Below are 13,959 nucleotides of genomic sequence, written 5' to 3' on the forward strand. Positions count from 1 at the left end.
AGTATGAAGCTAGGAGATTATTGAAATTGAAGGCACAATTAACAAAGCAAACGGTAGTTTCAAATACTTTTAAATAGATCTTCAAGGATAATGTACCCTTGTGTTGATCCCATGCTAAACGTAACAAAAATCTCTGTACAAAGGTTATCTCGTCTTCATTCTCCGACATATTCTAGTCTGCCCTTTCATAAAATAGTGAATTTTTTTTAGTGTTCTATCGAACTTTCGAAAAAATATACCTGATAACCGTTCAGACAAAAAAATTATGTTGAAAAAATCTTACAGATACAGCAAGTGATTCTTAATAGCTAATAAGATACATTGTTTTCTCTTTTAAAATACAACTTTTAAATCTTACGAGAAACTATGCCAAGCTTAAAACTTTCACTATGATCTCTCTCTAACTTATCCCCATCCCCCCAAAAAAAAAAACAACCAAACAAACAAACCCGCAATACTATTGTCATTCTTATAGTCAGCACTAAATTGTTCACAAACAAATGTGTTTTAAGCTGATAAAGACATATGATTCAAACGCTCAGAAAGTCCTTTGTTCTATATTTTTGCTCTCCATTTTTATGTAAAACCTTTTACATTTTTATTCTATGGGTTATTGTTGAAGGTCGTACGATGACGTATGGTTGTTAACACATACTTCCTTTGGTTTCTTATGGAAATTTGTCCATTGACAACAAACATACCACATCATCTACTTTATATAAGTATTGTATAATTTACAACGTATTTTGGTGATCTTCAAAATGATCGTATTCCCGAAAATCGCAAACATATTTTCTTATCTTAAAAGGGTGCAAGAAGCTTAAGGGTTCCATTAACAGGCCAATAAATAAGATTACAGTTAATTTAAAAAAAAATAAAAATATAGGGGTATTTTTTCTCTCATAATAACATTAAACAGATTCACAACAATGTCAATTTCAAGAAAGCAGACAACAGTTAATTAGCCAATAACAGTACAGCACCAATGATCTTGAATATATGCCACTTTTAACTAAAATATAAAGGCACAGAACCAGGACATAGGAGCACAGAACCAGGACCGTTTTTCTTATCACCAGCACAGCGTCAGGACAATTCCGTTTAACGAACTTGCACGACTTTTGCAATATAATATTGTTGTAATGTACTTTGCATGGTACTTATGACGCATCAGAGAAAAATTAAGCAACAAAACAGTCGTTTTATTGCCGTTCTGATACAATGTAAACAAACCCACCAGCACAGAATCAGGACCCACCAGCACCTGACAGGACCAAATCACCAGCACAGAACGTTCTCTCGCAGGACAACCATACCCACCGTGATTACAATGGGCACGTCCTGTAATTGAAGACGTTCGGGATGATGATGTTGGGAAGTAAATATGTATATAGAATGCCTTTAAAAATGAGAGTACAACTGCACATTGTATATTTATTAGATATGGACAGATATTTTGTATTGCAACTGGAACCTACGGACCTTTTAAAGAGCCGTTGCAAGGGTTCTTAACGTGCAGTAAGCGTGACACTCTCTCTACACGACTCTTTCTGACCGTACTTGAAAATCCCATATATATACAGCCAAACGGACCCCCACTTTGGCAAGGGTTTTACTGTCGGTCGGAAGACGGTAACCATATTTCTATTCCACAGTACCTCTTCGGGAGGAAAAAAATATAGATATCTAGCTATAGGTTTGTTATAAACCATGTCAGTACCTGCTGAGCTGATGATAAACCCGGTAACTTATCCAATGCAATTAGTAGACAACAAAATAAATAATCCGTAAGACAGCTTTATTACGATCGTTTTGGTAAAGATCGAAATGTGTGTATAATAAATACGGTATCAATTTGTATTCTTTAAATTTCTGATAGAAATGAAGCTATATGGTCGAGCCTTTATTTCTATGTGACCAACCATAGTATACTATGCGTGATCAGACTCGTGCAGACTGAGAGTGCGAAGGCGCATTTGAACATTGGCACAATCTCGATTCTGATTTCTAAAACGACAAAACATATTATCATCAATAAATGACATACAGGTACTTGGGGAATGAAAATTTTTTAAGTCCTCCTTCCTTTCTTCCTATTAATTATTTTCGCGTATTTCTATATTATACGACCAAACATGTACTACAAATAACCTATATTTGCTATTTTCTAGAATTTTCAAGTTAACTATCCACAGAGTCGCCGATATATTCAAATGACGTAGATGTTAGCATCTATAGGTCAACTTACGGCCTTCAACAGTTACCAAAATCCACGTGACAGAATAGCAACCTTTAAAGACTCCAACAAGATATTAATCAATTCAACGAGGAACAAATGACATGAGTTTACGTGTACAAAACAAATATAATATACAACAACGAACGACAATTACTGAATTGTAAACTTCTGACTTGGGATGAGCACTTACAGAATGTGGCGGGTTTCAACATGTTTGCGGGCACCCAACCCTCTTCTTACTTTGGACAGCGGTATAACAGCACATCAGATGTAAAAACTGTAACAAGAGGGTGTCAGATTGACAGTAGACCGGATTTTCCTGCATATGAGAATATTTTTTGCAAATGTCGAACAAGTAAAAAAAATATAGGGTTCAGAAATAGAAAGGCCAAAATCAAATTAAGTATCACTTTTTGCTACTAAAGGGTCTACAACCCAACAACGATAAAAGCTAAAATAGTGAAAATCGAAATAGTCACAGGAAATAACAAATATCCTAATTTGAAAAGAGTTTGTAAAATCGTTTTCAAGTTATTGCACAGATAGTGTTTGACAGACACCCGGCCGTCAACCGTACATCACCATATCAATAACTGACATTTGCCTTAAAAAAACGGTTAAAAATCAGTTGAAAGGGCTTGATGTGTTATAAGACCAAAGGTATGTTAACTAGAAAAAAAACCTCATATGAGATCACCAGAAACCCCATGCAATATTAGCTTAATAAGTGTATGTTACAGGGTATGGATTTAGAAAGCTTTAAAAAATAATTTCACTGTTCTATCTGTTTTTTCTCTCTAATCATTAAACAAAACTACTAAATTCTCATGAGCCTTTCTTTAACATGAACTTTGATCCACTTTATGATCTTTCTACGTGCATGATTTCGTTTTTCTGTTAATCATTTATTTCTGTAATTATTACCTGTAACCATCTGCACAGTACAATGATAATAGTATTGATAATCTTTTAGACATACTTTTTTTACGATTTTATATTTTTATATTTTGCCCAAATTTTTCTTCCCCTATTTTTCCAGTTTCTTTTATCCACTAAACCTTATGCCTACCCTCATGTAAAGATCTGACAAAAAAATATTTTTCATGAAATGTGCATTCAATAGACTTTTAAATATAAAGTGTTAACGACCACGACCATTGCAAACCAAATTTAACGTTAAGCGCTTGGCCACAAGAAATGTGAAATGAAGTATAGAAAGTCCATCTGCAGGCATGATTACCTCTTCCTTTCCCGCAAAATACTTCGGAACGCTTCTTTTTGTCGTAATCGATGTATTCCCTTAACAGTAGCAAACGGTTTCGAAAACAGCAACATAGCAGAGCTTTAAAATGCAATATGACCTTTGATATGTAGAATTCTGAAATGGAATTATTATTGTTATACTCAGGGACAATTTTATCAATAGTCACATTTTTATTCGGTAAGGATATTTTTTTGTGATTTATCTTCTCTGCATGGTCATTAGTGCATTATCGATCCTTCAGAAAAAATATTCCTTTATCTAATGGCGGAGAGAATAAAGATTTTCAAAGCTGTTTGCATTTAGGTCACTTCTGCAAGAAAACCAAAAACACTACATATATATTTTTTTAAACAACAAACAAATGAATAGATATATATTGATATGCGATTGTTAATATTACAGAAAAGCTTCAAATCATTACTTGGAGGTTTTCATATAACGATTGTTTGTCTGAAATGGAATCGTAATTGGTCCTGAGCTTGTTTTCTGCTTGCGCTATTTTATTTGTATCGAAAAAAGTATATAAAGGTTTCATTAAAATTAATGAATATGTTCCCCGTTAACATTATGCTTCCCCCAATATCACTCCTTTGTTGGACTGTATCCGCCTAAGCATACTCATGTATCGGTATTAGGTGTCAACCAGGAGCGATAGAAAATCGATAAGGCTTTCATTAATAATGGATGTCACACTAACGGTAAAATATTGTTAATTTCATTTGCATTGAAACGCCTTTAAAAATAATACAGACAGACATCCACGTAAGCTGTCTGCATGTAAATCATGAAAACCATCGCTTCAGCATCGCTTAACTTGACTTGCAAATGTATGCACATCAATTCATAAATTTATTATTAATTTAGCCTTTATAACTATACGATCCTTTATAAATACAGCTTTGGTTTAGTATAGTTCAATGTATATTAAAAGAGGGCCATGCATGTTTTTTTTTACAGCGAATGACCGTGATGGCATTCTGGTGTATTACTATCGCCTAGATATTCGTTTTGGGTTTGTAACCGATCTATTTATACATACTAAATACGCGGATATCAACGAGTGCAAAGTAGCATCCCTTATCGTTGTTATAAATACATCTATTCAATAAATACAAATATTTTTGTTTAGAACATTAATTAATAATATGAAAATGTTTTGTCGTTAGATATATATATATGTAAGTAAACAAATCATTGATAATATTTATGCATATAGTGTCAAAGCATGCGGAAGAATGTCTCAAAGAATGTTTTGCAACACTTCCGGCAAGGACCGGTAACTCTACATGGAAGATTGTTTGTCTATGGGTAAATATGAATGCCCACTCTGACATATCCAATCGTTAAGAAAAATGGATTTTTTACAGAAGAGTGTCCACCATGCACTTGTACTGCACTATTATTACAAAAGTAAAATAGAATGATACATTAAAAGCTGATCTGCAATCCATCTTTCAGGAGTGTCATCAGGACTAGAATGCATATCCTGTGAATGGACTGCAGGAGAGACAACAGAAGCTGGATGTGTATCTGCGCCATTCAGAGAAAACACTACACTATGTGAACAAACAGATGGTAACGAAAACTTCATTTGTGAGGTAAACAAATCCGTTTTAAAATCGTAAATCTAGAGTATGCATGCTCAAGAGTAGCTGTAAAATAAACAATTTACATTGATATAGACATAGGCGGATCCAGGGGGGCCTGGGGGCCCGCCCCCCCCCCCTTTCGTGGGAAAAATTTGGTTGATTATATAGGGAATCATTGAAGCATGACTGGAGCGGCCCCCCTTAGGAAAAGTTCTGGACCCGCCACTGATAGACCATATATAAGTGTTCATTAAGGACCAACTGCTTAAAAATGTTATTTTCCTACAATATCTTAATTAAAACAGAACAAATGATACAATGATGTTCGTCTGTACAAGGCACAATGCTTCTCAAGATTATGAGATGGTTTCGAAATTAGCACTTTTTTTTCAAATATTCTATCAACTACAACAACTTTTTTATTTGCATCTTTGTTAATTTTTTTGTATGTTTGTTTGAATTTTTTTAAAAGTCAGTTGTTTTGTACGTCTGACATTGGGTCAATAAGTTTTTGGCCGCTGGATCCTAATTACTGTCAAATTAACATATTATCTATTTGGGTAACTCACCCATTTTTTGTCAATATAACGGCACTATGTATAACTGTCATACAAGTGGGAGGTTAAGCTAGCTCATAACCAGGTTCACACACTATTTTCGTCCGAAAATGCATGTACCAAAAGTATGTGATCTGTTTTTTATCCATTCCCTTGGTTTTATTGGCATTATTTATGGACTTCTCAATCTTGTAGTTCGGTATTTTTGTTATACTTTTTTCTATATTCTTTTAGTAAATGTTGCCCCAGAAAATATACTAGTCGACTATAGTTCAGTGTTTTCTATATAATATGATTATACTTATTAACCTTTTATAAGCATTTGACGTTAGAAATTGTTGTAGACCGACACACTGAATCCAATTTTAACGTGTAAATTCACAAGGTAATACTTTAACATATCGAATTTCGCATTCTTCTTCAAATATATTTTAGTGGCACGTATTGAATCAAAGTAAAACTCAGCAAATAGAAAATGAAAAATAGCAAATGGATGTTAAAATAAATAAAATATCACACAAAAAACAAACAAAAAAACAAACAGAGAATGATGTCCCACGAAGTCATGTGTTTTAGGATTAGTTCATGACGTAAACGTGGGCAATCCACAGGAAGACGGATTAGTTCATGGCGTAAACGTGGGCAATCCACAGGAAGACGGATTAGTTCATGGCGTAAACATGGGCAATCCACATGAAGACATATCACACTAAATGATAACATTTCTGACTCCGAGCCGTTTTTGCTCAGCCTCTTTTTCGTAAACGACCATTGAATATGTGTGCTTAAAGAAGCAGCGAATCAAAAATGCACTTGTACAAATACTTGGGTTTACTCGACTGGGTCACATAATATTACATTAAAATATAAATGTCTATCTTTTCATCGATTCCCCTAAACAAAATGTTACTAGTATTCAGATTTACCCTCTTGCTATTAATTTTGGAAGGATTTATTTTATGAATATGATGACATACAGCAGTTGTCTCCCCCAAATAACTTAACAAGCTAATATTAATATCAACTTATTATGTGTATTGTCAACCAAAAGATCTGTGGTTTACAACAGATATACATTTTTTTATATGCCAGGTTCTACAAACGATCAGAAATGATATTAAATTATCACAAGAAATTATGACTTTTATATCTAGCTTAAAAATAATAATGTTTTGATAATATGTATAGAATGTCAATATACCAAATAAAAGTCATTTAGTGGGAAAATATTGCTTTAGCTCGACTGATTTCATGACATATTTGTTTTAGTTTTCATAAAATGTGCTTTTAGCGGTTTGCTATGTTTCTGTAGCTCAATTATGTTTGTTTTTTACAGACAAAAGTAAAGTTCAGGACTGAGTCAGACAACCATTACCTTTCAAGCGTGATAAGGAGATGTGTATTAGAACATGGGTATTGTGACAACCATTGCGATCCTTTTTCTGACATAGATTGTTACATCTGCTGTAATGCTAACAACAAATGTAATAGCATACCATTATCATCTGACATCTTACCTGTTCACCTTACCTACAATATTACAAATACGGCAGCAGATGGTATATTCCGTGGTGGACCTTACTTATTTAGTATTACCATTTTTTCTACTGTAAACTTTCTGGTGTTTAACTTTTGACTACATTTTTTTATGTTAGTTGTGAATTCAAAGTATGTAAATCTTTTTACAGTATTTTCCTGGTTCAAGATTGAAATAGTCACTGTTTGTTTGTTTCATACATTAATTTGAAATAAGCCTACAAAGAAAAGTGTGTTGAAAAACTGCACCTCTTAGTCATTTTAGTTTTATATTATTGTTTGGTTGCTGTCTCACTAAGTACACCATTAATTAATTTGTCGGTTTCTTATAGTAATAGAAAGGCCCGGGGAAATGAAACATACTCTGTATAATGTTCACCACTGCATGCAGTACTTGCAGGTATTAAATGTGTATTGTAACAGTTTACATAAATATAATTTGTTTGTTAAATGTTAGGTTTAAATGTTTTTATCTCCTTGTTGGTTGTGATGTTTTTTTCATTCTGGTCACAAGTTAAATCAAAACTATGTTTTGAAAATATTTACTAGTTAATCATAAATAATCAAAAGTATACACTGGTAACGTTTAAACCCCATGAGCATCGTTTTGTATAGGAATGACATTTAATATTATTCTAATTTTTATATAAAAAAAAATCCTTTTGGATTTTCCATCTAAGAATCTAGACTTTTCATGACGACTCTATTTCAGAAATAATTCCCTTTGGCATTCTAAGTTGTGTCAAGATTTCTGAACACTAAAACAAATGCAATGACACAAAATCAATTAGGACATCTATATTCCAGATCAATATTTAACCAAAGAAACCTATCAAAGTCAGGTATAGTTATCATTTTCTGAAACAAAGCCGATTGAATGAGGCTATCAGTAATATAGGGCAATGAATCATATAAATTTGATAAAACTTTAACCAAGCTGCTGTTAGGTTAAACATTAACTGAACGCATTAGCAATATGCCACGTTTTATTACTTTATATCGGAATATTTCAAAGCTAACAGGGACTTGCATATATATATTTTTAAAGTAACTCATATATCAGTTGATTTAAAAAAAAAACCATTTAATATGTAAAAAACAGTTTCAATTAATGTAAACATATCAACTTTCAGTTTAATTTTTAATCAGATGTTGTCTAAAGTGACATATACATTTTTATGAACTGTATTGTATTTTACCATATCAAAATCAAAATAAAATGTTAAATCTTTGTGTCATATATTTCTTCTTAATTGCCTTCTGTCTGTTCTAGGTGTAGCTTTATCCGAGAATTATTTATAACAACTCAGGAGCTAACAGGTATAACATCATATTCAAATCTTGCATAAATGTTTCTGAAGAAAAAAAAAGCTATAATCCCTAACGGGAGGGATTGGGCTTGATATTCATATAACGAAGACATAATTTTTCAATCAGTTTAGTTCAGGTCTGGAGCTGGCATGTCAGTAACTGTTAGTAGTCTTTTGATATTAATGTTTTATTGTCATTTGTGTTACCTATTCTGACATCGGACTCAGACTTCTCTTAAACTAAGTTTTACTGTGCGTATTGTTGTGCGTTTGTTTTTTCTACATTGGCTAAAGGTATAAGGGGAGGGTTGAGATCTCAAAAAACATGTTTAACCCTGCCGCATTTTTGTGCCTGTTCCAAGTCGGGAGCCTCTGGCCTTTGTTAGTCTTGTATGGTTTTTAATCTTACTTTCTTGTGTATAATCCTGAGTTTAGTAAGACGTCCATTATCACTGAACTAGTATACATATTTTTTAGGGACCAGCTAAAGGACCCCTCTGGGTGCGGGAGTTTCGCGCTGCATTGAAGACCCATTGGTGCTCTACTGTGGTCGGGTTGTTGTCTCTTTGACATATTCCCCATTTCCATTCTCAATTTTATACTTTTGTTGGCCCTTATTTTATTTCACATGGACACATATATAAACTTATATACCAGTGGGACAGATGCAGAAAGAGCTATGGCCATTTTCCCCTGGATTCTTTTCATTCGATAAAGTAGGCAAATCACGTTTTAAATAGCCCGATAAATGCTAATTATAGTACATGAAAATACGTCATATCATCTATTTTCATACCCTGAACAGGTATTACTAAAAAAAACATGGCCAAGACTATTGATTTTTCTTATATTGATTTTGTTTAATTGTTAACACCTTTTATGCGCATAAGGTACTATACCACGTAACTTGTCAAGAAGCTAAATAATATCGAACAAATTCAAATGGGATGTTATTTTTCTCGTTCTGAATATATGTATATCTGTATTTGTCCTAGTCTTTTAAGGTTTTAGCGTCTAGAAAAGAGAAGAGATAATATATATTTGAACCGGAGAACATCTTGCATCAGTTGGTCATAGAACACCTTGTGTTACTAACACATGTTATAAGTCCTTTTCTGGCATTTTAACAAATCGGCCCTTCGTTGTGATACAGATGCAACAGCTTCTTGATGTTTTAGTTACAATCACGATTTGTATCGTAATTGATTTGTTCTGTGGTGTTGTCTTATTTTCTGATGACTAAGGTACTGGTGCAGGGACGATGGTAAAAATTTCAGTACTAGTATCTACAGTAACACAGTTAGTGAATTGGCGACAAAACTGGGTGCTGTTGACTGCATTTGTTTCATGTTATATGATATCATGTTCAAACCAGATGCTCCGCAGGGCGCAGCTTTATACGACCGCAGGGTTCGAACCCTGAACAGTCGGGGCAAGTATGGACACAGCACGAAAGCTTGATACAGCTCTGAATTTGAATTGTGATTAAATAGTTGACACAACATAGGTTTCTGACACAAAATGAATGTGGTCTAAGAACTTAAACTTAAAAACTTAAAAGTTTTAAATTGGACATTTACCTATTATGGTCCAATATCCAAAATCTAAATACATGGTTAGATTCAGCATATCAAAGAACCCTAAGAATTCAATTTTTTATGAAATCAAATAAAGTTCAATTTTGGACCCTTAAGACCTCAATGTGGACCAATTTGATAACCGGGCTCAAATATCAAAAATCTAATTACATGGTTAGATTCAGCATATACCAAAGAACCCCATATATTCAATTTTTGTTGAAATCAAACAAAATTTAATTTTGGACCCCAATTTGGACCAACTTAAAAACTGGGCCTATAATTAAAAATCTAAATACATGTTTAGATTTAGCATATCAAAGAACCCCAAGAATTCAATTTTTGTTAAAATCAAGCTAAGTTTAATTTTGGACCCTTTGGACCTTAATGTAGACCCATTTGAAAACGGAACCAAAAATTAAGAATCTACATACACAGTTAGATTTGGCATATCAAAGAAGCCCAATTATTCAATTTTTGATGAAATCAAACAAAGTTTAATTTTGGACCCTTTGGGCCCATTATTCCTAAACTGTTGGGACCAAAACTCCTAAAATCAATCCCAACCCTCCTTTTATGGTCATAAACCTTGTGTTTGAATTTCATAGATTTCCATTTACTTAAACTAAAGTTATAGTGCGATAAAAGCAATGTGTCTTCAGACGGCGCCAACGTCATACCAATATACGACCGTAAAATCCGCAAAAATTCTACGGTCGTACAAAAAGGTTTCGAAAAATTGTCAGTGTTGTTTTGAAACTTGTATACAATGGCCCTTTTTTATGTTATGTGTATATTACACACGCAACATTTGGGATTCATTTCTATAGAATCAATTATCGTGTTATTTGTTATGTACAGGCACCTACTTCAGTTTGACGGCAGTTGTTCCTTGCATATATGTTATAAATGTAAACACATGAAAAGAAAGTAAGTCAAGAGTATGGACAGTCATAGGATTGCACACAATAAGCGATACAGTATTTTTTTCTTTAATAAAACATTTTGTAAAATAATTTATACTATATAGTCAAAATGAACCAGAATGACTTGATGAATTAAGCAAACATCCGAAAAAAATATGATAAAAACAATCTTTTGTAGTTCTATGCTTTTTTTTTTTTTTTTTATCTTTATTGTAGTTCTATGCTCTACTGATTGAGCCAGAGCGATGCTTGGTCATCAAGGTCTTATTAAGGAGCTATATCTGTACAATTTAGAGATGTTACATTTTTTTCATTAAAAAGTTGTTTTTTTTATATAAGGACACATTAAACCAATTTCATTTTTGAGGAAAAAGGTAGTATCAATTGCCACAGTCACAAAAAACATAACTTTTTTTTGTGGTTTGAAATGTCCTTCTTGGGGGATTCCGTTTTTACTACCTAAAAACAACCTAGATTCCGTATATTGAACTTTCATCCTTTTTGAGGGTTAAATTAAATATTTATCAAACATATCATGATTTATGTAAATCGATATATTGATCAAAAAGCATTTTTATTTTTTGTTTTTATAGTAAATTTTATTCTGTCTGCACTTTTTGAAATTGGCCCTACCTCTTTTCATAAAGGGGGAGGAGGCACGGACTGTCTCAAATGGGTGTCTGTTTCAGTCATGTTTCAGTGATTCCCTAAATAATCAACCAAATTTTCCCCATAAATAGGGGAAAGGGCACCTCTCCCCCCTCTGACTACAACAATGATCCAAACAATGACTTTGCCTTTATTTACACCTGATGAATTTTAAATAGAAAGAAGATGACTTATTTCCAAGCCCTTTTTTCAAAGAAAAAAAAAACCCAGACATGTATAACCTCCATGTGCATGTAATGGGGTAAAACCATAAATGAATAGATTTAACTATCCCTCTTTACTTATATAGGTTAATGCTTTTTCTCTCAGTCTTTAACCTGAATTTTGTTAGTACTGTGTATGGACTGAAAAATCATCAGTAATGAAATATGGTGGTTAAAATGAAGTTATACATAAAATATTTAAAACCATGCATCACCCCATAACAACCTTAGTGTCTTGGGTTTCGCTCAACTAAAAGTTAATATGATTGCACACACTGAAATGTCTCGTCTGTTCTACTTATCATTGAACTCATTCTAAAGGTCTGTCAGATGATCATGAAGGTTTAACTACAAGTATCATATATTAAAACATAAACTTATCAATGTTCTATGAAAATGAGGTTATGGCCAGTTAAACCATAATGGTTTTACACTAGTAATTTTTTGGGCCCTTATTAGCTTAATGTTCGGTGTGAGCCAAGACTTGTGTTGAAGGCCGTATATTGACCTATAGTGGTTTACTTTTATTAATTGTTATTTGGATGGAGCGTTGTGTCATTGGCACTCACACCCCATCTTCCTCTATCTATCTACAGACAGACTTGTACACATTACAATCTATCTACAGACAGACATGTACACATTACAATCTATCTACAGACAGACATGTACACATTACAATCTATCTACAGACAGACATGTACACATTACAATCTATCTACAGACAGACATGTACACATTACAATCTATCTACAGACAGACATGTACACATTACAATCTATCTACAGACAGACATGTACACATTACAATCATTGCATAAATCAAATTTAGTGGTCCTATTGCTAATGTACTTGAGAAACGGATCAAACCACAAAATCTTACACATTGACCAATGAACCATAAAAATGAGGTCAAGGTCATATAAACCCTGCCAGATAGATTTTTACATCTTACTACAATCATTCCATACTCAAAATAAAGTTGACCTGTTGCGTAAAGTATCTGATAAACTGATAAAATTACTAAAACTTTTCATTGACCAATGAACTATGAAAATGAGTTTCAGTTCATTGTTTGCAGTTCATTTGAACCAAACCCGACAGACATGTACACCTCCAATAATTCCATACATAAAAATGTAGGGACCCTATTACTTATAATATCTACGAATTAGACCAAACCACATAAACTAAACAGTGTCCAATAAACCATGATAATGAGGTCAAGGTAGAAATAAAACCTGACATTTATTAGATATTCACACCTAACAATTATTCAATACAAGAGATATACTTTACAATACTTATAGTATCAGAGATACGAACTTGATGACAACATTATTTCAACCTTGACCACTGATCAACGAAATTAGGTAGAAGTCAGGTAAACCCTACCTGCCAGAGCAAGGACCCATATACCAGATAAAGTTATTCTATTACTCATAATGAGTGAGTGAGATGCATAAGGATGTGAATGCCCTTGCTCAAACTTTATAGAAAAGGCTAATAAAATGATAACTCAAGGTTGAACTGAAAAAATGCTGAGAAGAAATTGGTAGGAAAAGCATACATGTACACCAATTTTATTGATTTCTGATACTTAATGAAGATGACTTGGTATAAAATGTAAATAAGACAAGTGATTTAAAAATGCTGAAGAACATTATATCTTTTATAGAAAGCAATATGGTACCATGTGTTTGACTTTTCACTTAATGATAACTGAATGAGATTTAACTTGGTAACCTTTGGAAAATATGGTCACATGATTTAGATACCATGTCAGTGTAAAATCCTTTATTATATTAAGTAATTATAAAAAAATGAAAATTCATGACACCTTAGTACATGTATATGCCTTTCATATAAAAAAAGAAGATGTGATATGATTGCCAATAAGACAACTATCCACAAAAGACCAAAATGAAACAGACGTTAACAGCTAAAGGTCACCGTACAGCCTTCAACAATGAGCAAAGCCCATACCGCATAGTCAGCTATAAAAGGTCCGATAAGACAATGTAAAACAATTCAAATGAGAAAACCAACAGCCTTATTTATGTAAAAAAAATGAACGAAAAACAAATATG

The 13,959-nt window shown here is 33.1% G+C and overlaps 1 protein-coding gene across 1 annotated transcript; it reads left to right on the forward strand.

Annotated features, from left to right (window-relative positions):
* The first annotated feature begins 3,564 nt into the window (after positions 1–3,564).
* Positions 3,565–8,288, forward strand: LOC139510625 (uncharacterized). The gene is made up of 3 exons (XM_071297174.1): positions 3,565–3,680; positions 4,962–5,101; positions 6,986–8,288. The coding sequence occupies exons 1-3, from the start codon at positions 3,623–3,625 to the stop codon at positions 7,283–7,285; spliced, it is 498 nt and encodes a 165-aa protein (XP_071153275.1). The 5' UTR covers positions 3,565–3,622; the 3' UTR covers positions 7,286–8,288.
* The last annotated feature ends 5,671 nt before the right edge of the window (positions 8,289–13,959 follow it).

This window comes from Mytilus edulis, chromosome 2, assembly GCF_963676685.1.
Source record: "Mytilus edulis chromosome 2, xbMytEdul2.2, whole genome shotgun sequence".
Taxonomy (NCBI): domain Eukaryota; kingdom Metazoa; phylum Mollusca; class Bivalvia; order Mytilida; family Mytilidae; genus Mytilus; species Mytilus edulis.